This window comes from Gracilinanus agilis, chromosome 2 (genome assembly GCF_016433145.1).
Source record: "Gracilinanus agilis isolate LMUSP501 chromosome 2, AgileGrace, whole genome shotgun sequence".
Classification (NCBI taxonomy): Eukaryota; Metazoa; Chordata; class Mammalia; order Didelphimorphia; family Didelphidae; genus Gracilinanus; species Gracilinanus agilis.
The window spans coordinates 509,666,073-509,693,383 of record NC_058131.1 but is presented as its reverse complement, the minus strand read 5'-3'; the positions used below and the strand labels follow the sequence as shown (position 1 = coordinate 509,693,383).

Below are 27,311 nucleotides of genomic sequence, written 5' to 3'. Positions count from 1 at the left end.
GAAGTAAGGGACTCTACTGTTGAATCCAACATGAAAGGTAAACGGAGAGAATTGATTTTCATGGGACAAGGGAGAAACAGGAGGAAGACTGCACATGAAGGAGTGATAGTCAACTACCTCCCCATATAATGGGCATAGGCTAACTTAAGGATCCTGGGAAGTGGGATACACCAACAAAAGATCACCTTAGAACTAGTCCTTTAAGTTTCTAGCCCTGGAACAACCCCATAGTGAGGTCTGAAATTCCATAGTGCTATACCCTTTCAAGCCTGCACTGCTATGGTGAAGACTTAGCCACAGGGAAGAATAGCTTACAATGCCAATCCCTACAAGGAAGCATAGGACAAAGAGTCAGCAAGAAGCTTTCAGAATTATCAGTTCACAGGTGAAAAAAGGCTGGGAAAATGAATAAACAGCAGAAGAAAGATTTAACCTTCAAAAATTTCTATGGGGATAAAGAGCAAAGCACAGAACCAATAGGGAATGATGAGATCCAAGCAACCACATGCAAAACTCCGAAAAAACCCACCAACAACATGGGAATTGGTTTCAATCTCTAGAAGAACTCAAAAAGGAATGAAAAATAAAATAAGACAAGTTGAAGAAGAATGGAAAAAGAAATGAAAGTAATGCTAAAAGAAAATAATCTCTTAAAAAGCAAAATTGGTCAACTGGAAAAAGGGGAAAAAATCCAATGAAAAAAAGAGTTCCATGAAAAATAGAATGTGCCAAATGGAAAAGGAGGATCAAAAAATCATGTAATAAATTTAATCTTTAAAAATTAGAATTGGGCAAATAGAAGCTAATGACTTCATGAGACATCAAGAAGCAAAACAAAATCAAAATAATGAAATAATAGAAAAAATATGAAATATCTCATTGAAAAAATTTGACCTGGAAAATAGATTTAGGACAGACAATTTAAGAAGTATTGGACTACCTGAAAGTCATGACCAAAAAAAATTCTAGGGATCATATTACAAGAAATTATCCAAGAAAATTTCTCTGATATTCTTGAAGAAGGAGGTAAAACAGAAATGGAAAGAATACACAGATCATCTCTTGAAAAAAAAAACCCAAGAGTATTTTCAAGGAGAAAATACTGCATGCAGCCAGAAGGAAACAATTCAAATATCATGGAACCCCAGTCCCAATTATAGAAGATCTGGCAGTTTCAAAAGTGAAGGACCAGAAGGTTTGGAAAATATTTTGGAAGGCCAGGGAAATTGGACCCATCAAAATTGACTATATTCTTTCAGGGGAAAGTATGGCATTTAATAAAATAGAAGATTCTAAGTATTCCTGAAGAAAAGGTCAGACTGAAACAGAAAATTTGATGTCCACATATGAAATACGAGTGAAACATAAAAGAAAAATAAGAAAGAGAAAAAATTAGAGCCTTCAAAAGGTCAAATTGTTTATATTCTTATACATAAATATGATGTTTGCAACTCTTAAAAATGTTATAATTATCATAGTATTTAGAAGTATACATAGACAGAGGGTGTGGTAGTAAACTTCTGAGGATAATTTGTAAAAAAAAACTTATGGCAGAAAAAGAGGTTTATACTAAGAGAAATGGGAAGAGAAAAATAAAATGAGGTAAATAGAATCACATAAAGAGGTGTGTGTGTTGGAACTATAACAGTGGAGGAGAGGATGAGGGTGGTGATGAGTAATACTTAAACCTTAATCTCATTGGAATTGGCTCACAAAGGGAAGAACAGCCAGATTCATTGGGGTATCCTATCTTATCCTATAGAGGAGTAGGAGGGGAATAAGAAGGGAAGTGGGGTGGAGGGGAATAATATAAGGGAAGGGGGTGATGATTAAAAGCAAAACTCTGTTGTGGAGGGAAAGAGTGAAAGGAAAAAGGGCAGGATTAAAAGAGGAAATTGAGATGGATGGGAATACACAGGTGTTAATCATAACTGTGAATGTATATGGGATGAACTCACCCATAAAATGGAAGCAGATAACAGAGTGTTTTAAAAATCAGAATGCTACCATTTGTAATTTACAAGATGCATATATAAGGCAGGTAGACACACAGAGTTAAGGTAAGAGGCTAGAGCAGAATTTACTGGGCTTCAGCTGAGACAAAAAAAGAAGAGTACCAATCATGATCTCAGACAAAGCAAAGCAAAAATAAATTTGGTTAAAGAGATAAGGAAGGTAATTACATCTTGATAAAAGTCAGTAAAGACAATGAAGAAATAGCAGTACTTAACATATGGACATCAAATGGTATAGCACCCAGATTTCCATTTGGTAATAATGGTGATGGAATACTATTGTGTTATAAGGAATGATGAACAGAATGGTTTCAGAAAGAACTGGAAAGAACTACATAAACTGATGCAGAGTGAAATAAGTAAATTTTGGTCTTCTTGTTTTAAATCTTTCCTTACTCCTACCCATTCTCCAGAGAGCTGCCAAAGTGATTTTTCTTAAGCAAATCAGAAAATGTCATTTCCCTATTTAATTCCAATGACTCTCTGCTGCCTCTAGGATTGAATATCATCCTTTGTTTACTTTTAATGCCCTTTTTACAGTCTTTCATCAAGCTATCTTTCTATCCTGTGGTACATTTCCATCCCTCCTGCCAAAAGTTGTACTCGAATCAGTTTGAACTGAATTATTTTATCAGGCCAGTTAAATTTTCAAAGAGCATTTGCATCTCAGAAATTGGTAAATTCTACAATTTGTAGCTTGGTTTAAAGGCTTTTTAAGTTATCTAGACTTATGACATGATGGAGTAAGTGTTAATAATGCAGATGTTTAATAAATGTGTCATGCATACTTTTTTCCCTGTCAGTTGTCAAAGTAATATATTACTGTCCCTACACTCTGTGATACAGCAAACTGATTTCATCTCTGTTCCTCACACATAGTAATTCATCTCTCATATCTATACCTTTGCAGTTTCTATTCTCTCCTGTGTTTGGAATGTACTCCCATTAATTTATGCCTCCTTGGACATTTTTCCTCCTTAGAGGGACAGCTTAAGCACCACTTTCTCCATCTTTCCTGTCCTGATCTCCTCCAATTTCTACTGGTCTTTCTCCAAAACTACTTTGTATTGAACTCTTGTATATCTATTTGCATGTGCTCTCTTCATGTTTATTCTATATATCCTTATATGTGTTGTGTATTTGTCTTCCCTGTTAGAATATAAGCACCTTCTGAGTAGGGTTTATCTACTAAATCACTGGAGTTACAGGAGAATAGTCTTCAGCTCATAAAGCTAGGAATCATCTAGATAAGTGATGGGCAAACTTTTTATAAAGAGGGGGCCAAAGGAAAGGAAATGCTCATCTGTCAGTCTGTTTCTAAGGCAACTCTTTCAAAGTTTCATTGTACTGTGTTCTACACATTGTATTTGTCAGATTAGGAATAATGTCACTGGCCTGGATAGAACATTTCAGGGGGCCACATCTGACCGGCTGACTGTAGTTTGCCCATCACTGATCTAGATATACTAGCTCCTAAAGAACAATGGATTTTAGATGTATAAGAACCTTTAGAAATCTTCCAGTCCAGCACTTTGAATTTACAGTTAAGGTCCAGAAGTAATTTACTTGTAGGTCAACTGTACTGGGGTTTCTTTTGAGTAGAGTAGCACCCATGATTATCTTACTAGTAGAGCTATTGGGTCTAGTGTCAGGATGACAGAGAAGAGTCCTTGGAGCCCTGACCTTAGGTCAGGAAGGATTATCTGGGCACTTTATTCTTCTATGATACAGTGAGACCAAGCACAGCAGGTTCATGCTTTCAGTGGGAGGACCCCAGTCACCTGCATAAGGGTGGTTGAAACAATCAATCATGGGAAGGAGGTCTAACAGAAATGTTTACTTTTAATGGTCATGTTTAAGGGAATTTGGTTTGGATCAAATATAATTTTCAGAATTTCTCTTTGTTTTGCTTCCGCCAGGATTAACGACATATACCACATATGGAAAAGTAAAACACAAAATTTCTGAGTTTTACTATGATCAACTGGGCACTGGAATTTTAATTACTCTGAATCAATCAATCTCTGATTCTATTCAAAAATATCCAGCATTTTCTTTGTCCGCTCTCACATCGGTCAGTGATAAACATATATATATATATATGTATAAACTGCTTGTGATGTTTTAAAAATTAGAACTAAACAGTAGTATTAAGACTACCCTTTATAGGTGGGTGGAATATTGTTTTCAAAAATAACCATTTCATCCTGAAGCTTTCCCATTTATGAATTGTATCTAATCATAATCTAGGATATAACTCTTGAATATTAACATTTTCAGTTACAAATCAAATACAATTTATTAGAGCTATTAGAAGTTGTCTGTGGGTCTTTAAGAAAATGGGACTGAGGAAGAGCCTTATAAAACATGTCAAATTCAACTTGCCTGCCAGGAATGCTAGGTGAATGCATTTGTGGACTCCTCTCTGGAACTAGAGTTACCCTCACTATATACAGTCTTTGTAACCAAATAGAATGTTCAGTATGGGGCAACATATATAATAAGCCTTTTCTGTGAAGACAATAGATTTTGATTGGTAGGCATAGAATAATCTAGATAGATGCTTCCTTTTACACTGGACATAGAGATGGTCTTTTTCTTTTGTGTACTTCTTCAAAACTAACTTAAATCAGTAATTTAACAAATGACTTCTATACTTTGGTTCTAAGAACGGCAGACCTTAATCTACCTAACACCCACATATATGTATTCCAAAATCTAGAGCATTTCTATTACATCTTCATGCACCTGAATAATAACAAACCAATGCTACTTTCTTAGCATAATAGGCTTTTTAAATGAGAGTAAAAACTGTGTTCTTTGAGGACCAGAACCAGCAGACCCCAATATTTTCTTCATCTTTTTATGTGATGCTCAATGAATTCTTTTCTAGCTATCAGCCTATCTTCCTCTTTCTCTTATCTTTGGAATTTTAATGTATAAGAAAATATGATAAGAAATAAGAGCACTTTTGAGTTAGCATGCCCCCATGTACCCTGGATCCATGTACTTGCCTAGCTCTCACTGCAGAGTTCTAAGGGAAGCACAAATAATCTGTAGCAATACGTTTCCCCCTCTGTCCTCTCCCTTCCCTAGGCTCGAAACCTTCCTCGGGAGTTTCATAACTCTGGGTTGGAACGGTAATAAGAGAAAATACAAAGTATCGGGATTCAAAAAGTCATCAAGTATATTTTCCTTAATTAGAAAACCAAGGGAATGGATATACTGGCAAGAGAGGTAGGAGGAGTTTGGAGCAAGGGAAGTATAGTGGCTCAGATGCTGTTGTGAGAATAGTCCTGAAGCACTGTAATGAGCTAAGAAGTAGCTTAAGTGTTCTCTGATCCCTCTTTTCTTTTGCACTGACAATTGCTACACTTAATTGTTAGACCTATTCAAGAAAAATATAATCCTCCATTCTTGGGGCTGCAAATAATTATGAGAGAAGTTCTCTATGGATTAATCAGACACGAAAGAACAGAATGTCCTTCCATGGGAGTAGAGAACCTCAACTGATGACCTTCCCAGTCAATAGTCAATAAATGTTTATGTGTCAGGCACTGGGCTAAGCACTGGGGAAAAAATAAGAAAAGACAATCCTTGGGGGCAGCTGGGTAGCTCAGTGGAGTGAGAGTCAGGCCTAGAGACGGGAGGTCCTAGGTTCAAACCCGGCCTCAGCCACTTCCCAGCTGTGTGACCCTGGGCAGGTCACTTGACCCCCATTGCCCACCCTTACCACTCTTCCACCTATGAGACAATACACCGGAGTTAAGGGTTTAAAAAAAAAGACAATCCTTGTTCTCTGGGTAATTACAATCTAATGCTGTAAGGCAATACACAAAAGGAAGGTTTTAGGAAGAATTTGTTCTTCCACTCCAGACTTCAATCAGAGGGTTGAGGCAAATTAGAATGCTAAAATGTTGAAAATTTACGATGATGGATTGCAAGTGATGAGTGTATTTGGGGAGAGGGTAACAGACTTCAAATCAAGCAGAGTAGCTGATGGGAAATGATTAGTCTCAATGAGTAGGACACAATACAATGAAACTTCACAAGAGTTGCCTTAGAAACAGACTGGCAGATCAGCATTTCCTTTCCTTTGATCCCCTCTTTAAAAAGTTTGCCCATTACTCCTTTAGGCAGTAAATCATAAGTTGCTTTTTATGAAATTCATACACATGCTTTTTTAACTCTCCTTCTCCATGATCCTGCATTGTTTTAGACACATGCCTGTGAGGAATCGCTAGTTCTTTTCTGGAGATGTTCCTAACTAAAACCATTGTCTTAAAAATAGTCTATGGAAAGGAGATAAAAATAGCATCATTTTATTTTTTTCTTCATAAAATTAATTAATATACCATCCTTGTACAGAGGAGGTAATTGGGCAGATCACACCAAATAATTCAGTACTTCAATCGTTACTAAGACAGTAAAAGACAATTGTTCTTAATGGTATCAATTTAAAACCTTTAAATATTAATATATCGAATTAATTAAATTTTAAAATATTTAAATAAGACATTCTATTTTTCTCATTTCAGACTGATAATGATGTAGCATTTAAAACTGCACTAGCTCCACAGTACCTCACCCTAAATGAAATAATCTTTTTTGCATATGTGCCCCTGACGTCAACAAATAAAGAAGAGTTAAAATTTCAGCAGGTTCATATTGGCAAAAAAATAAAATCAAGGTACATTATAATTTACTATAGTTTATCCAATTTGACCACATCTCTATTTTGATACAGAAGATCTATCATTAAATTAGGGTCCTTGGGATTTTGAGACCAACATAGTTCAGAGGAGCTAAGAGAGAGTATCAAGTTCTTGGTAGAGGAAGGGTGAAGCCATCTATCCAAAAAGGTAGTAAATTGATGCTAACACGAATTTATTAAGTACTTAATGGGTGAGAGACACTATGCTAAGCTCTGGATGTGCCTCTGACTAGAGAATTCCAGTTATGAAGAAAAGCTAATAGTAATACATCTGAAAAGACCCCCATCTAGAAAGTGGGAAGGGGCTCAGTTTAGGGCACGTGAGATGTGTGATTAAGCAATGAAAATTTAAAAAAATTCAGTCCTGTGAATAATAGATTTGAGTAGGGGAGAGGTCTTAGCCAGAGTCAAAGGGTTTTAAAACTAGGAAACAAAGCTACTACCTTTACTAGCAATCAAAATTGAAAAATAATTTTGACAGGTTAGAATACTGGGGTAGATTGAATAAGATGAAAGTAGGATTAATGTCTTACATTTGGGGTAAAAAAAATCAGTTTCAGAAATTCAAGCTGGAGAAATAAGGCAAAATAGCAATTTTCTGGAAAACTTGGGGGTTAGTGGATTGCAAGCTTCAAGTGTGTTAAGATTATATTATGGTAAAAAAAAATCAAAAATACTAATATGATCCCAGCCTTCAGTTAAGAGAAATATGATATCCCTAAGTATTATATTGTTAAAGAAGTGATCATTATCTTATGCTCTGCCTTTATCAAATCACATCTACAGATTCTGGATTGGTACTGAGAGTTACAAATTAGGAAGAACTTTCAAAATAATAAAAATAATAGTAGTAGCTAACATTTATACAGTATTTATCATGTGCCAAACACTGTGATAAGCACTTTATAATTATTATCCCATTTGATCCTCATAACAACTCTGGGAAAGAGATTCTATTACTGTTCTCATTTTAAAGTTAAAGAAACTGAGGCAAACAGAGGTCAATGACTTGACCAGGATCTTATAGCTAGAAAGTATTTGAGGCTACATTTGAATTCAGATCTTCCTGACTCAGACTCAGGCATCTCTCTACCCCCCAAAAGGGGAATTATAATGACTTACTTTCTAGAAATTATACCATGTGATGAATATTTGAAGGAACTGAATAATCTGCCTATTTAGTAGGAAAGTTGATGATAAGTGATAGTTGTATGCATGTATTTGAAAGGTTATGTAGGATTTTTCATTCACTGAAAAGGGTGGAATTAGGAATAAAGGGGAAGTAGACAAAAGCTTGATATAAGGAAAAGCTTTCTAAGTTATGGATAAATAGAATAAATTTTCAAGAAAAATATTGGATTTCTACTCATTAGGGATTTTTCAAATTAAACCTGGAAAATTAGATGGGATTTGAAGCCCCTTACAATTCCATAATTCTGAAGCAGGGATAAGCAAAGAGATAGTGTATTTAAAATTTTTTTAAATTGTGAACTTGAAAATCATACCCAAGTATTTGATACTGTGAAAATATAATCAAGAAAGCAAAGCTCAGTAAAAACAAAACTCAATAAAACAATATTACAACAAAGTCAAATGAAAAAATGAGAACAGATTAGATAGGTGTTATAAAAAATAACTGACATGAAAAACAAAGGAGAATTTAAAATTGTCTCCTTGAAAAGCATGGCGCAACAAAAATTCTAAGTATCATATTTTAGGAAACCATAAAAGAAAGAAAACTACTTAGAAAAATTAATCCCAGAGTGAAAATAGGAAAAATCCATCTGTCATATAAAAGAAACACCAAACTCAAAACACAAAGAAATGTCATTGAGAAAAAACGTAAGGCTACTGGGTTAAAGAACAAGTATGGCAAGCTTCCAGGAAGAAAGTCTCAGCAAGTCAAGGACAGGCGGGGTGACAAACTGCAGTAATAAGGAAATCTTGCTTTCTGTAATATTGAAATATATATATATATATATATATGTACATATATATATATATATATATATATCTTACAGGAATGAGGAGTTGAAGAGATAAATAATCTAGCCTTATTTATGCTATGTTGCTTTCTCTTATTGGAACCTGGGAACATATCCAGCACATCCAGAGATTAATTTCAATAGAGAAATACATGGGACAGAGAAATGGAAAAGCTAGTAGGGTTGAAAAGATAAGGTAGAGTTGGGGAAGCAATAAACACAAGGAAGATAAGCTTCTAACAATAACAGAAAAGTCTAAGTACAAAGGCAAATGAAAAAAAATTCTTAAAATGTGGGCATAACCTAGTGATGTAGCACTGGGCTGGGTAAGGATAGTAATAAAAGAGAAGTATTATATATTAGTGGTATTGATTATATGCTCTTCTTCCCCTTTATCTTGATAAAGAATGGTGTAGGGAAACAGAAGAAATATAGGGTCTGAATGAGAGCAAAAAACAACGAATAATCTTAAGGAACTGCTCTCCTGGTTCTGCTTATATCACTCTGAAACTGTTCATGGAGGTCCTTCCATTTCTTTCAGAAATCATCCAATATTCCATCACAAGTAATACCACAATTTGTTTATCCATTCTTCAATTGACAGATATCCCTTAACTTTCCTGTTCTTTGCCACCACGAAAAAGAGCAGCTATTAATATTTTTGTACAAATACATCCATTCCTTTGTTTTTAAAATTCTTTGGGATACAGACCTAGTAGTAGTATTACTGAATCAAAGGGTATGCATTGCTTTAGAACCCTTTGGACATAGCTCCAAATTGCCCTCTAGAAAAATTCAATCAGTTCACAACTCCACCAGCAATGCATTATTACTATCCATTTTTTTGTCACATTCCCTTTAACATTTATCACTTTTTTTTACTGTTGTAGTGGCCAATCTGATAAGTATGAGGTGGTACCTCAGAGTTGTTTTAATTTGCATTTCTCTAAGAGGGATTTAGAACATTTTGTCATATGATTATTGCTAATTTTGATTTCTCCTTCAGAACTTTCACCATTTATCAATTGAGGAATGACTTGTATTCTTACAAATTTGACTTAGTTCTTTACATATTTGAGAAACAAAACCTCGATCAGAGAAATTTGTTATAAAATTTTTTCCTAATTTGTTGTTTCTCTTCTAATCTTGATCTCATTAGTTTTGTTTAAAAAAAAGTTTTTAATTTAATATAGTCAAAATTCTTCATTTTACATCTTAAAATGTTCTGTTTCTTGTTTGCTCATAAATTCTTCCCTTCTCCATAGATATGACAACAAAGCAATCCTGTGTTCTCCTAATTGACTTATACTATCACCATTTATGTCTAAATCATATACCCATTTTGACTTTTTCTTGGTATAGGGTGTGAGACATTGATCTGTATCTAATTTTAGCCATTTTTCAATTTCCCCATTAGTTTTTGTCAAATAGTGTGTTTTTATTCAAAAAGCTAGAATCTTTAGATTTATCACACACCTGATTGCTAAGGTCATTTATCCTTAATCTATTTCATTGATCTATCATTCTATTTCTTAGCCAGTACCAGATAGTTTTGTTGATTATTGCTTTATATTACAGTTTAAGACCCTGTACAGCTGGGCCACCAACCTTCACATTTTTTCATTAGTTCCCTTGATATTCTTGACCTTTTGTTCTTCCAGATTAATTTGGTTATTTTTTCTAGTTCTATAAGATAGTCTTTTGGTAATTTGATTGGTATGACAATGAATAAGTAAATTAATTTAGTTATGATTGCCATTTTTTATTATGTTAGTTCAGACTATCCATAAGCAATGTATGTTTTTCCCAATTGTTTGTATTTAATTTTATTTGTGTGAAAAGTGTTTTTTAAAGGTGTTTATATAATTCCTGTGTTTGTCTTGGCAAATAAATTCCCAGGTATTTTATATTGCCTAAAGTGATTTTAAATGGAATTTCTCTTTCTAAGTCTTGCTGCTGGACTTTTTGGACAATATATAGAAATGCTAATGGCTTTTGTGGGTTTGTTTTCTATCTTGCAACTTTGCTAAAGTTTTTTAATTATTTCAACTAATTTTTTAGTTGATTATCTAGGATTCTCTAAGTATACCATAATAACATTCACAAAGAATGATAATTCAGTTTCCTCATTGCCTGCTTTAACTCTTCAATTTCTTTTCTTTCTCTTATTGCTAAAGCTAGCATTTCTAGTACAACATTAAACAATAGTGGTGATAATGGGCATCCTTGCTTGCTGATGGTTTTAAGTAGATACTATTTATTAGGAATTTATATATATATGTATATATACATATACATATATATATAAAGGCCCTTTTATTCCTATTCTTTTTAGTGTTTTTAATAGGAATGGGTATTGTGTTTTGCTGAAGGCTTTTTTCTGCATATATTAAGATAATTATGGGATTTTTGTTAGTTTGATTATTGATATGATCAATTGTGCTGATAGTTTTTCTAATATTAAACCAGACTTGTATGCCTGGTATAAATCCCACCTGGTCGTAGTGAATGATCCTTGTGATATATTGCTGTAGTTTCCATGCTAGTATTTTATTTAGAATTTTTGCATTGATATTCATTAATGAATTTGTTTGTAATTTTCTTTATTTGTTTTTGTTCTTCCTGGTTTAGGTATCAGCACCATATTTGTGTCATAAAAAGAATTTTTAGGACTCCTTTGTTTATTTCGCCAAATACTTTACAGTATTTGGATTAATTATTCTTTAAATGTTTGATAGAATTCATTTGTGAATCCACTAGGTCTTGGTTTCTTAGGAAATTTGTTGATTGCTCAATTTATTCTATTCTATTTCCTCTTTTATTAATCTGGACAATTATAATTTTGTAAATATTCATATTATGTGAAAACCTAGATTTATTGTCATATAAATCGGCAAATTAGTTTCTGATAATTGTTTTAATTTCCTCTTCACTGGAGATGAATCTACCCTTTTCATTTATGATACTGGTAATTTAATTCTCTTCTCTCCTTTTGTAAGTCAAATTAACCAATGTTCTATTTATTTTTTTTTATAAAACCAACTCCTGGTTTTATTTATTAGTTCAATGCCTCCTTTCAATTTTATTAGTTCTTCCTTTGAATTTTAGGATTTTGCATGTCTTTAGCAAAAGCTATAGAATAACAAAATTCTGGAACTAGAAGGGTCTTTAAAAGCATCTACTTAAGCCCTTTTAGTTTAGTGAAGAATAAAATGAGACAGAGAAACTAGAAACATGTGATAATAACTGACATTTAATATTTGCAAAGAATTTTACAACTATTATCTCATTTTAACTTCATGACAAGGTAGGTAGGTTTATGGTAGGTAATAAGGCATATTCATTCCCCTATTTTATAAATATGGCTTCTCACACTCAGAGAAGGTAAGTGACTTGACTGAGGTCCTAAAGCAAGTAAGTTATGATGGCAAGATTGAAAATCAGTTCTTCCTGCCCCCAAATTCAGTACTCTCTCTACTATACTTGATATAAAAATCATATGAAATTTCTTTTTATCTAGATCAATTGGTGATGCTGATATAAAGAAGATTATGCATCATGATTATCTGAAAGGCTTTCCAAGCTCAGCTATTGCCCATGTGTTAACTCCTTTCAAAGTTGAAACTAAACAGCAAAGTCCTTGTTTAGAAAATTCCATTACCATTGCAAAAGATAAATACCCTTTTTACAAAGTTAGTCTTTTTTTAAAAGGTAAGCTTTCAGTTAAGTGGTTAAATAATCAATGTTTAGAAATAATACATTTGTTGAAAAGATGTTAAGACTTATGAAGAAGAAAGCCTCAAAGCAGTGTACTATAGATAAGTGGTTCATGGATTAGTCTCTTTTACTAATATTTATCAATCAATAAGAATTCATGAATTTCTGACTATGTCCCTTTTATGAATGAGGAAACTGAGGTGAATAAGGGAGAAGTGATATGCCCTGTGCTATGTAGCTAGCAAGAGTCTGAGATTGGAATCTTCCTGAATCTAGGTTTTTGCTAAGTTTTTATATAAACCAAATTTGGGAGAAATTCAAGGAAAAAAGTCATTTCATATATGGAATAACAAGATATATGATGACTTACTATATGTAAGAGCAATTGAACTTATTTTGAACAGTTCTAGGCAGAAGGAAAAATTTAGGTTGGTGTGTTGAATTTAGAAGAAAGTATAATGGGGCTCAGTATTATGTAAAGTATTCTACCATTCTGTGTAAGAGAATTGATCTCTTTTAACTTTCTATTCTCTTAAGGTGTCAAGCAGAGTTTAGAAGATTACTCCTCAGACATACTATAGAGACAGATTCCTGACCTGGGTATAAGAATGTATGCTTTGAACACTAAGATTATGTGATTACATACAAAAATTATACTTGGAAATATATGATTATGGTCTGACAATTTAAATGTGACCTAAGGTTCCACAGTCCAGGTCATAATATAAAAGCTTAATACATTTTAAAATATATCAATTCACTTTTTTTGCTGAAAATATGTCAATTTTTCCTTTTACTTTAGATCCAACAGCTTTATCTACATTTAGACGCTCTGACATTGAAAAGACAGTGGTAATACCAGGTTACTGCAGCTTCCTTCTTGTTGAATTTGTTGATAACTTGAACATTTTGGCTCTTGCTACCATGCCTATTATTGCACCTTTCAATAAGACCTTTAAAAAGGAGGAGTGGTTGCTATATGACTTTTCAATGCAATTTCAGACCATGTGGAAAATTTCTATAACCCCATGTAACTACTGGGTTCAACATGAAAGTACTGCAACATCACGAAGCATTATCAAATACATGGATCTTGCAAATCAGTATACATTTCGCATTAAAATCATTCAAAGAGAGATCAAAGGTAAGCTTGAATTTTTTTCTTTGAAAATGATAGCTATAAATAAAGGACTCTCTCTTTGATTGAATATGAAATATTCCTTTTGACATTTATGTTATTTTGTATTAGGGAAACCAATAGAATTCTTCTGGTGAGTTATTTCCCTTATTATTTGGAATTTTTTCATTTCATATGAAACAGCTTATATCTTTAACCCCTTTATGTCTTTTTAAAATGAAATTTTTTGAGTAATACAAGGACTTAAAATTTTGTTTTACTCTGTAAGGGACATAATTATGTATAACTCTAACATAGATTTGTTTCATTTCAAATATTTTATGATCTCAATTTAAATTTTGTGATTAATTAAGTCAATTTATAAAGTATTACTTTCTCTTTCTCTCTCTTTTTATCTGTTAGGTCCCAATGACTCCATCCTTTCCATTTCTTTTTTTTTTTTAAACCCTTAACTTCCATCTTAGAATTATTACTGTGTATTGGTTCCAAAGCAGAAGAGTGGTAAGGGATAGGCAATGGGTTAAATGACTTGCCCACAGTCTCATAGCTAGGAAACTTCTGAAATCAGATTTGAATCCAGGACCTCTCATCTCTGATCTCCTTTTCGTTTCAATGGCTTCCTTCTTACAGCAAAGAAGTACAGTTAAGCAAATGCACACCTTGATAATGTATGCCCCCTTCTACATTTATAGTCTACTGTCTCTACTAGAAGAAAGGTGTGTTTTCACCTTCAGTTCTCTGAAATCATGATTAACTAGTTAGCTTTATAAAAGTCTGATGAATTTCAATTTTGTTTTCTTTTAAATTACTGTGATCTTTATTTAAAATTTTCTGAATTTTCTGCTTTCATCATACAAGATTTTTCACATTTCTCTAAATTGCTCATATCATGTTTTGGATACAATAATATTCTACAAATTGTTATCTATTCTCCAAATCAAAATTTGATTTCATTTATTTGCTCCTTCAAAATGTGCTTCTATAAATATTTTTGGCTTCCACAAATATAAGAGAAATTTTCTTTGACTTTGTTGGGGTATAGACCTAGTAGTCTTTAAAAGAATATGTAGACTTTAATGATTTTCTTATAAAAATTTCAAATTAATTTAAAAATTATTAAATCAATTCATACCATAGTGTGTTGATATGCTCATATTTTATACTCTCACTATTATTTATGATATTGTCTTTTAGCACTTTACCTATATATGATGAATGTGAAGTGAAATGAATTGAGCTAATTAGCATTTCTTTTATTATTAAATATTTATCTTCTTTAACATAGTTGGCAATAGTTTGTAATTCTTCTTTGGCAAATTCCTTTGTTCACTTAACAATTGAAAAATATTTGTTTCACTTCCCATTTTGTCTTATCTTTATGAGAGACATACTCTGTAAATATTTTTCCTGTCAAGATTGATTCAGAATCTAGCAGCTTTGGTTTTATTCATACAAAAGTTTTTTCAATTTGACATAATAAAATGGCTTCTTTTTTTCTGTTATTTCCTCATTCTTTTATTTGGTTAAGAATTATCTTTCACTCTCAGAATATTATTTTTGGTTTAAACTATATACTAGATTAGCAGTCATTAAAACAAATTGGTACTCCTTAAGAAACAGAAAAGTAGAACAATGGAACTGCCTAAGAAATGAGAATTGGAAAAAAAATGAATTAAATAAATAAATATTTAATAAACCTTTTGAAAAGTTATCTAATAAAGAACTCCATATTTGATAAGAACTGCAGAAAAAACTGGAGATAATTCTCATAGAAATTAGGCTTAGACCTAGTTTACAACAAATTCAAAAGGTGCCTATGTTCCTAATTTTAAAGAACATATTATAAAAAATTATTAGAGAAGAAATAACATATATCTAACACTGTCATGAATAAAATGTGTAAATCAAAGGGAGGAAAACGGAAAAAGATAATTACAAAAGATATTTTTAAATTTTGATAATACAAATTCAAAATGCTTATTTACAAATAAAATTAATGAATCTAGGATTAGAAATAGTTCACTGAGAAAAATTGCATCATATTTTTTATTTAAATATTTTATTTTTTTAGAAATAAATTCGTTCCTCTGGACTCATTTTTATTTCCCCTTGAGGGGTCCTGTATGCTTCGGTCAGGAGAGCTCGAGCAGCTGCTCCTTACTCTGCCGCCATCTTAACCGGAAGTCAGTACATATATTCTTAACCAAATAATAAAGGCAATTCCAAAAAAATTAAATTAATGATTTGGGGTACATAAAACCTTCTGTGCAAACAAAATTATTATGCCTAGGATAAGAAGAGAAGTAGTCAAATGGGAGGGGGGGAAATTCTTGCATCAGATTTCTCTGAGAAGGATTTGACATACAAGATATAGAAAAAATATATATGTATGTGACCTGTTCTCCAACAGAAAAAGTGGTCATAGGATAAGTACAAACAGATCTCAAAGGAAAAAGTTTAAAATACTCACAACCATATGAAAAATGCTCCAAATCACTAATAATAAGAGTGATGCAAATCAAAACAACTGTGAGGTTATATCTCATATTCTACAACTTGGTTGCTGGTGATGAAAGAATGAGAGGTTGTGGAATGATAGGTATACTAATACATTAGTGTTCTGAAACAAAAATTCTGGCAAGTTATTTGGAATTATGAAAACAAAGTGATGAAGATGTCCATACTTTTTGGATCAGAGACTCCATTATATAACAAGGAAGTTATTAATAAGAATAAAGTTCTAATATACTCCAAAATATAGTAGCACTTTTTGTGGCAGCAAAGAATTAGAAACGAAATAGATGTCCATCGACAGGGAAATAAAATGACTAACTGAATTAATTGGGATATTTTGATGTAATGGATTAATATCATGCCATAAGATATTATATATTTGATTAATACAAAGAAATGTGGAAAGATTTACATGATTTTATGTAGAGCAAAGAAAACAACATACACAATAATGATGACAATGAAAAGGAAAAGAACTAAATCGAAATGTAAGAGTGGATGTCATAAAATGATAGATTAAGTATGCATCAAATAAAAAAATCAAAAGGATATGAGAAAACAACCCCAACTCAATTCATTCTTTCATGGAAGTGGGAAGTCCACAGATATTACACATTGCATATGTTTTGGGATATTTTCAGTATATTAATCAAGTGTGCTGATTTTTTTTCCTATTAAAATACTATTTGATACATGGGAAGAGGAGGGCTAGTAGGGATAACTTATGAGGATATAAGAAGCAGAGCATATCAATAAAAACTCATCTAAAATAAATAGAGAGGCAGGAGATGTAACATCATGCGTGAATCATAGCAAATAAGCCAAATTTACCTAGAATTCAAAAGGTATCAAGCAATGTAAAAATGAAATCAACCTGGAAAGATACATTGAAATCAGATAGAAGTATTGGAAATTCCAAGTGGAGGAGATTTCATTTTACCCTAAAGGACAATTTTTAAGCAGGCAAGTGATATTGAAGGTAATGAATTTGGATTATCAGTTTTAACCATACATGGAAGATAGAATGGAAAGGAGCTAAAATTTAGTGGAGACTAATTAGGAAATATTTCAATGGTTAAAGTGAGAAGTAATGAAGCCTGAATTCTGGTGGCACCTGGGAAAATTGCATAAAGGGGATGTGTCAAGGGTTGTAGAGTTATAATTCACAAGACATGGCCACCATTTACCTATGAGATGGAGCTGAAGAATAATAGAGGGATGTTGAGAGTGTTGGCTGAGAGTGTAACCAAGGATGTGAATATAGTAACCATGGTGACTAGAGGATGATGGAGGCTATTGAAAGAAACATGTTTCTCCATATTTGATCCTAAATCTACTTTTACCTTTTCAATATGAATAAAATAAAGGTAAATCACATGATGACGGCAAATCTATAGCACAGACTCCAAATGGAGGTAAGAGTGAGGATGTGGTTCAGAAAATAGAGGGAAAAAATGAACTACATGTTTCTACAGGTAGGTTTAAAGAGCTAATAAGATTAGACATCTCAGTAGTTGTGTTTTGATAACTTATTTCCAACTGCCTGCCTCACAATTACGGTATCTCCACATTAGACTTTAGACACCATTTTGAAATACTAATCAGCACATCTTAACTTAGTTGATTAAGTGAATTGAGCAGTAGGTAATATATTATGGGTTTCTGTTTCACAGAAGCTCAGTTATTTCAATTACCACTCCTAGAAGTATTTGTTGGAAATCGACACATGGTGGAAATGAAATCTTTTGGCTTTTGGGATAACACTAACAGTTACACATTTGAATTTCATGCCTCCAATAGAAATATTATACAGGTAAGAATTTCTAGAAATATTAAACAAGAATATCCTAGGCCATAGATTTAAAAAATATAACAATCCTCGATAATTTTTGAAAAGTCAAAAATAAAAGCATATTCATTATGCTATTTTATCATTTTTAAACTTAATTTTTTAATTTTTTAAATTTTCAATTTTTAAAAACTCTTACCTTCCATCTTAGAATCAATACTGTATATTGGTTCCAAAGCAGAAGAGGAGTAAGGGTTAGGCAATGGGGGTTAAGTGACTTGCCCAGGATCACACATCTAGGAAGTGTCTGAGGCCAGATTTGAATCTAGGACCTCCCATCTCTAGGCCTGGCTCTCAATCCACTGTGCCACCCAGCTGTCCCCTAGAGATATTTATTTAAACAATCCCTGAGTTGTTGTAATAAGCCAGCACTGTAAGGGAACATGGGGAATGTAAGTTCACCAGGTAGGCACAGAAGAATTCTGAAAATCTGCTAAATTCTGAGGCCCAGTAGGAGGTACATCTGGTACAAAAGAGAAACACAGTTCCTGTATTCTTAAGGATAGAAGAGCCAGGTGGCAGTAATTCACTGCATTAAATAAGTAAAATAATATAAAAGAAAATAAAAATTCTTTTATTGTGGACAAGGATTTGTTTGGCAGCCGAAATAATTATGAGTTCTAGGAGCTCTTTTCTTTGCACCATCTCAATGAACCTATCATCTAAGGCAGAAATTTTGTGAAAAACAAGAGCAATTAATTTTTTAAAAACCTGTGTTTGTGTATATTCCTGACAAAGAAACGTGAGAGTCATCTATCCATGAATTAAAGGTATCTCTGTTGAGGGTGTTGTAAGAAATGGGCAGGTAGACTTTCTCAATATTTAATCTAAGAATGGACCACATCTTTTATCATCTCACTTTAAAGAGAACTATAGGTAAGTGACAGAGAAGGATAGAGGATGGGACTGTACATAGAAGTATAGCATTGGCTACAAGAAGCAAAGAGTAAGAGGCAAACAACTCACTGTATCTAAAGGTATGGAGCCTCAGAACACTATTATAGGGGAAGAGAACGTGCCTCCTACTGCAGCCTTACTCAGAGCAGTACTATAAGTCACAAATATTTGGCAGCTGTCTATAGGAAAGTACTCTAAGGTACTGTACTTTTGCTGTTGTTGTACCTAGATATGAATTGTTACCTTTTTTATTAGGTTAAATGACTTCCAGGCATTTGAGCCTTTCCCTCTCAGATACTCTTTTGTGAATGTTTCAAACCTTGTGAGACAATATGTTTATAAGAGTTTTTGGTGGCTAAGCAGCTGAAGCATCAGTTCCTAATCCTAATCCTAATCCTAAAAAATCTAGATTATCATATGGGAAGCAATAAGACAGAGAAGGGAGATATCCCAAAGTATACCAATGTCCTTCAAAATGATGTTGATTTTCAGTCATTAGTCATGTCTAACTCTTCATGATTCCATAATCATAGCTATCCATTGGGTTTTCCTGGCAAGGATACTATGGAGGTTTGTCATTTCCTTCTCCAGTGGATCCTTTTGTCAGGAATCAATGATAAAGTGACTTGCCAGAGTTACACAGCTAGGAAGTGACTGGGGCTGGATTTGAACCCAGATTTTCCTGACGTCAAGCCCAGGGCTCTATCCACTGAACTCTATATTATGAGGAAACCTCTTAATAAAATAATCATGCTTTAATCACACAAAAAGGAGCAGAATTAATAAATATGCAAAGTACAAATCAATCATTTTCTTTACTTCACACTACTGTCAGTATGCTTCCAACTTACTTTCGAGTGTCTATTTCTAAAGGAAAATTTTATCGCAAATGTCTCTAGTAAAGGTATCATATCTCAAATATGTAGAGAACTGAGTCAAATATATATATATATATATGTATGTATATATATATATATATGAATGCAATGCATTCTCCAATTGAAATATGGTCAAAGGATATGAACAAGCAATTTTCTGATGAAGAAATTAAAGCTACCTATAACATCATAGTCATATGAACAAATGTTCTAAACCACTATTGATTACAGAAATACTTACTAAAGCAACTTTGAGGTACCACCTCACAACAAAGGAAAATTATAACTGTTGGAGGGGATGTGGAAAAAATCATGATATTAATGCATTGTTGGTGTAATTGTGAACTATTCCAACTGTTCTGGAGAGCAATTTGGAACTCTGCCTAAAGAGTTAAAAAATTTGGGCATGTTCTTTGATTCAGAACCTGCACTAGGTCTGTATCCCAAAGAAAAGTTTATGTAAAATGTGATATTTATACAAAATTGTTTATGGTAGCTCTTTTTGTGGTGGCAAAGAACTGGAAAGTGAGGGAATGTCCATCAACTGGAGAAAGGATGAACAAATTCTAATATATGACTGTAAGGGGATACTGTTGTGCTATGAGAATTGATGAACAGGATCATTACAGAAAATCCTGGAAAGACTTAACATGAACTGGTGCAAAATGAAGTGAAGAGAATCAGGAAAACATTTACATGGTAACAGCAACATTTTATAATGATCAACTTGGAATTATTTACCTATTCTCAGCAATATAATGATCTAAGACAACGCCAAAGGGCTCATTATGAAAAATGATATCCACCTCCAGGGAAAAAATTGATGGAATCTAAATACAGATTAAACCATATAATTTTTAAATTTGTTTTATTACTTTTTTTAAAAAACCCTTGTACTTCGGTGTATTGTCTCATAGGTGGAAGATTGGTAAGGGTGGGCAATGGGGGTCAAGTGACCCGCCCAGGGTCACACAGCTGGGAAGTGGCTGAGGCTGGGTTTGAACCTAGGACCTCCTGTCTCTAGGCCTGACTCTCACTCCACTGAGCTACCCAGCTGCCCCCTGTTTTATTACTTTTTAACTAAATTAAATACATTTGATTTTGGTCATCAAAAAACAAACACAATGGAATCTTAAATTTTCTACATATTCCAGCCAATTGATATGATCTATTATTGAATAAATATTGAGAAAGCTTGAATTACTCCTTATTAATATTCTCAACAGTGATGCCCTCAATTTATGTATAGCTAGCTCTCAAATTTCGTTATGTAAGAGATTAAAGAAACAAAGGTTCAATTTTCAGACCATATTCATTCATTAAGCAATGCATATCAACAGCCTAAAAAATTGGGAATAATTTCCTTCTCAGCTTAGGGATGGACCTCAATATAGGAAAAGAGAGACTTTTATAAATTTAAAACACTTTATCAAGACCGATTAATTAAAAGGAAAAATATAATATTTGGAAAACTGATTTCTAATTGGAAGGAAGATTAGTTCCAGGTTGTGACAGGAAGAGTGAATAGGTGCAGTTGCCTAAATTCAGAAAATGAGGTGTCTCACACCTCCACAAGTATCTGAAAACAATCAAAGAACATGTAAACAGTAACCAATTGACTAATATGAGGCTATTTTTCAGATAAGGCATGTGGGTTGCTTGAGCCCAGAGTTGTAGCTAAAATTCTCCATTTATGTGACTTCCCTTCTTAGAATGTGAGGTCCTTGAGAACATGGTTTGTCTTACTTTTCTATTTGTATCTCTAGTGCTTTGCACATAGTGAGTGATTAATAATGTTTCATTCATTCATTGAATGACTCATGATCAACCTGAGGAAAGGCATGAAGCAGAAAAGTATATAATAACCAACATTATTGATCACTAGGATAGAAAAGAAGATCCAACCTAGAACACAGTTGAGGAAACTATCCCTGTAGCTAGTGTTGTCCTCCAGGTGGTCCCATTTGGAGATCACATTGCACTGAAGCCATCAAACCCCAAGATGCTGGAAGAGATCTATAGACCATCCACATAAGAAGATCAAAATGAAATATGTTTATTGGCCAGATTTCAACATGTTTCTGAATGTACAACCTATGCAGCTTTTCCCATATTTGGAATAGACAAATATAGATCTACAATGAACTGTAAAAAAGGAATAGGGAAAATGAAATGAATTTTATGTTTATGAAATTACATAATACTTTTGATTTATTGAAGCTTTTCATACTATCAAAGACCTATCTTTTCACTAGAAGCAATTAATGTTGCTATATGGAAACAAGATCTCTAACATCTCTGCCTCCAAAGAACTAAAGATCTGTATTATACAGAGGCATTGAAGATATCTACAGTGGCTATATGCAGGCTGCAAAATATAACCAATGGAGAACTCCAAAGAACAAGGCTAAAAGATATCATCAAAGAACTGTATTTCAGTCAATAAATATCTATTGATTGGATGATTTTGTTAGAGCAAAACTGGGAAGATTGGGTAGAGGTTTCAGAGAGATAGGTACATTTTAGGCTCAGTGCAAGGGAACTGCCCTAAAAATGAAACCTGTTTCAAAGTAGAATGAGTTGTCTTATTGTACAGTGATGGGATCCCCATTACTGAATGAGTTCAGATGAAACCTACACAAAATTTTGATGGTTATGTTGTGGAAAAAACAACTCTTTAGATAAGAGTTAGACAGGATGACTGTTAAGGTTCCTCCTATGAGATTCTGTGATTCTATGGCTTAATTTTGCTTTGCTCCTTTGCCTAGGTATAGGTAACATGTATGTATAGTAGTAGGACTTGCACTGAGAAAATATTCAAGGTACAGATGTGCAGATCAGCTGCTGTACTAATGCTCATAGTTGTATAGAGTTGCCTAAGAAAACGAGAGGTTAAATGACTTTCCCAGTGTTCCTCAGTTTGTGTCAGGTGTGCAATGCAATCCCAGGTCTTCTGGGTTCCCTCATACATGACATACTATATAGTAAATTACAACCAGAGAGACAAAATTTTAACACTAGAAGGACCAAGCATACAGATTGATGCAAACATTTTATTATTATTTTACTTTGAAATACATTTTTGCCATTTTTGTTTTCCATCATAGATTTAAATATGCACTTAATTGATGCTGCTTAGTCTTTTGAGGTGTTCTTAAATTTGGAATTTTCTAGTATTATAAAGAATGGACTATGAAATGGAACAAGCAATTGTTCATGAGATATTTTTTCTAATTCATCATTTCTACTTCATCATTATCTGTTCTATCAAAATCAGAAAAGTAATATAAACACTGTAAACTGGGATAGCAACTTAGAACTTTTAAATATTGGCTTAAAAAGGTGTTTGTTAGAACAATATCTTTTTCAATAATAATATTTTAGTACTAATTACTATAAAAATAGTAATTTTTCCTACTAAAGAATGGACACATTCTTGGGTACGGTACATTCATTATTACTGTACATATATCTTTATTCTGTACCTACATTATAACTCTTCTCTTATAATTTATCCCCAAAGAAATTGTTACATTCATTTTTTGTTCTTTAAATATTGACCAGTTCTTTCTTCTTTTGACTTCATTAATGAATATAAATTATATGATTCTTTCTCAGGGTATGACTTCAGTTTCTTTCGTAATCTGGCGGGCATCAACAGTTTGTGATGTAACCACAATTGTCTTAACACTGAAGGCCAGCTGTAGTTATTTCAAATACATGCAATTTGTTCCTAATTACAATATTCCCAAATCTGCCTGGGAAGAGGGAATATATGCAAATGAAAATGGCTTCAATATGATAAAAACTTTGCCGGTAAGGAAATATTATACTAAAAGCAATCTTATTATTGCTAATATATAATTAATCAGTCATGCAGCTTAGGCGTCTTTCTGAGGTGCTCAAAATGTTTCATAATTATGTTTTCTCAATGGTCCTGTCATTAAGAAAAAGTACTAATATATTCTGAAAGGATATTAGAAAAAATTAGAAGGCATAATTCTTCTTGACAGCATGCATTACCTTACATTATATAACATTAAAATCAAATAATATTAATGTGATTGAGTGTATAGGCTACAACAATAAACAATTACACAGCAAAATAAAAATTGGTCAAATTACTACCACATAAATGTGGATTTATATGATATACACTACCCATTTTAAATTATTTTTTTCCACTAGGTTTGAATTATGAAGGGCTTGATGAAATACAAACACTGTAATATCTAATTAGTGCCATGAAGTCTGAGGTGTTAATGAATTAAATTCTCACCTGATAAGAACAATGAGGCTTATATAATTTAAACATTAAATTGTTATTTTTAGCTAATGTTAAACACAACCTCCCTTTTAGTCCAATAATTTCATGATTTTTTACACAAAGAAAAAAAAATCATGGCAATGATTCCAACTCACATATAATTCCCAATAAAATTTCTCTTTGGCATCGGAAAGTACATCAGAAAGGGATGTTGTTATATTGGGAATCCTGNAAATTTTGCCTCTACTACTTGTGGCTTATTTAACTTTAGTCTATTAAATTTCTTAGGCTCTATTTTCCTTGTCTGTTAAATGAGGGGACTGGGGTGGTGGCTTTCATATTTTAAAGACATACATTCTAATATCCTATATCCTATTTTCTCTCCTGGTTCTTCTCCCATCCCACCCCTAATCACATTCACCTGGTTCTGTAACATAGTTTTCTGTTCAGCAAAGTTGAGAGTGGTTCAGATTTTTGGTCTTGGGAAATTCCCACCATTAACAGAATTTTATAAGTGTCTTTTTCCTGAAGAACCATGTGTATAAATTCCATAAGTTTCTTGGAGCCTACAGTCTGTGCTACTGGTTCATCACATATTATTTGGAATATATATATATATATATATATATATATATATATATATATACCTCCAATGAGAATAAACTCCTCTAGCCTGCTGGTCTGAATCCAACTGTCAGCATGGAGGAGTACCCAGTGTCCAAACTAAGCTGGTCACATCAGATGATAGCTGGAAGCAAATGCGTGGTACAAAGAATAGGATGAACCTAAGAATCAGGAAAATTTGAGATAAAATTCAGCTTCAAATGTGCTAATTGTGTGACACTGGCAAGTCACTTTTCTGACTCATTTCCCTCATACGTAAAATGGGAACAATAGCATCTATCAGAATTATTATGAGGTTAAATATATGTATGAAGTGTTTTGTAAACCTTAAAGCTCGTTAAAATGTTAGTTATTATAGTGATTATTTGATGAAAGTGGTCATGAAATAGACTGTCGATCCCATCTCAACAATATTATACTGATCAAATGAAAGGTAGCGATGTGGTCCTCAACCACTATAGCATATTGTGTAACATCTCTTCAACATCACCTTTTTAAAAATTTAGCAGTCTGGGGATGTAGACTCTAAACAATCACTCTAGTGCAAATATCAATAATATGGAAATAGGTCTTTGTCAATGACACATGTAAAACCCTGTGGAATTGCTTGTTGGCTACTGAAGGAGGAGAGGTAAAAAACATGAATACATTAAATAAATCTAAAAGCAGATAAATAAATAAATGAAAATTTAGCAATCTGGCGCTTCTACTGCTAGGTAGCTTGGTATTTGCATTCACCAAGGCATTTGAAGAACCTAATGTTGTGCTTGAGGTCATTTTGCCAATATGATGTACACAGAGAGGGGGACTACTTTTCTTTCAAAGTCTTTCCTTTAAGTCTGTGCAATTGTGCTCAATGCTCTATTACCCCCCCCCCATTGGTGTGATTTGTAACTTTCTTTCCCTTCCCTCAAACAAAAAAAGTTCACTTGAATTTTCTCCTTCCTTGAACAGAGCTTTACATTTTTGTTTTCACAGATATTTGTCCTTTTATATATGGTTTTACCTCCCCACCTCTCCCTTACCTTTGTCACCAGGTTGTTTAGCGTCCACCTGAAGAAGGTGTATATAGTCAGGGAGGAGGGCTGGGCTACTTATAAAACTACCCTGTCCCTAGGTCATTGATAACAAAATCCTAATGCTTGCTTTTATTTGGAAGAAAAGGATACTGCAACTTCTTTAGAAAACTGAATTTATAGACACCATGGAGTGCACTAACAATTTCTACTGCTTTACCATCATGTCTTTGTAATGTTGAAGGTGATGCTCACAACTTTTTTTTTAAATTTGAAGGTTCTGGAAACCTATGTTGCATTTTTTCTATTTTTCTGTGGCTTTGGGTTTTACCTTTTCCCATCCATGTCTCTCTCATTATGAAGAGATTAAACTAAACCTGCAAATTCCTTAGTGTGGTCTATGGGGAATGTACAAAGTTTAAATTCATCAATTAACAGTTTGCCTTCCAAAATATGTTTTCAGAGGGTTTTGTTGTTGTTATCCCTAGCTCTGAGTCAAATTCCCTAAAGAAGAAAATGTTCCTTCAAACGTTTTAATTTGCTTTGTAGTTTAGTGGGAAGTACAAGCAGTGTTTCAACAAGTCCTCTCGAGCAGAGTGTAATTGCACTATTGAAGAGAAGATGTCTTATGCTCTTACTTTCTCAGACTGCAGAGAAAAGGTAAGAAAATTTGCTAACTTGAAAACAAACTACTAAAATCCAAGATACTAAACAATTTTCTTATGGACAAAGCTAAAATATATCATATCTTGCGTATCAAGGGAAAAGGATATTGCTCATATTAAGGAAATAAGTTAAGAAAAACAATTTAAGTCATTGTTATAATTCATGTCGTGCAGAAGAATTAGTTTATTCACAGAGAAGAGAAATTTCTTTTGGACAATCGGTCTTCTGAGTATGAATCATTCTGCCTAGGTATTTATAGCATATATAAACCAGTTATACTATGACAAAGGTGAAGATTACTATTTTCCTGGAGGGGAAACAGAGACTTCTTATCTTGGAGTCCAAGACCAAGTAGTTCATTTGGTTAGTTGTGAATTAGAAGCAGAAAAGATGCTAAAAGTCATATCATTTAATTCTTTTATTTTATAGGTAAGGAAATTAAGATCCAATATAGGTTAAATAGCTGCTTAAGACCACACTGGTAGCAAATAGGACATGGAACTTTTGAATCAAAGTCCTATGACTCCAAAGCCAACACTTCTTCCTACCATTCTAAATGCTTCCTGAGGACCAAATTACCCAAGATCATTCAGGCAATAAACATTGAGTGGCTGCTATGTTCCAGGCACTATGTAAATGCTAGGAATACAAAGAAAAGTAAAAGAGTCCCTGCTCTCAAGGAATTAAATCTAAAGGGGGGAAAACATGTAGATAAATCTGTATAATTAAGCTATCTACAGGATCACATTTTGGGGGTAAATACCCCCTTACAGAATGTGCAGATGAGAACAATTTGTTCCAACAACCATGAAGGTGGCTGAAGCAGGTACTATGGAGATCTTAGAGCTTAGCCAGACATTGAAGATACTAAAGTCAAACTGTATTCTGCACCATCACTAGTCATCTTGACTTTTGTCTTGTCAATGCACTTTGATGACTCTGAAAGAGAGAAGGCTGACAGTTTTAGGTAATTCTACCTCACATTCACGTGAAAGTCAAGACCTCACTGCATGATGCCACTGGTTTTCTAC

General features: G+C 33.3%; 1 protein-coding gene across 1 annotated transcript in view; it reads left to right on the top strand.

Moving 5' to 3' along the window:
* Nucleotides 1-27,311, top strand: part of LOC123234050 (cation channel sperm-associated protein subunit beta-like) — a 168,612-nt gene that overhangs the window by 106,996 nt on the left and 34,305 nt on the right. Inside the window, exons 15-21 of the mRNA XM_044660001.1 lie at nt 3,935-4,089; nt 6,554-6,705; nt 12,235-12,425; nt 13,234-13,575; nt 17,757-17,896; nt 23,326-23,523; nt 26,164-26,274. Coding sequence (XP_044515936.1) covers nt 3,935-4,089; nt 6,554-6,705; nt 12,235-12,425; nt 13,234-13,575; nt 17,757-17,896; nt 23,326-23,523; nt 26,164-26,274 — 1,289 coding nt within the window. The remainder of the gene's footprint in view (nt 1-3,934; nt 4,090-6,553; nt 6,706-12,234; nt 12,426-13,233; nt 13,576-17,756; nt 17,897-23,325; nt 23,524-26,163; nt 26,275-27,311) is intronic.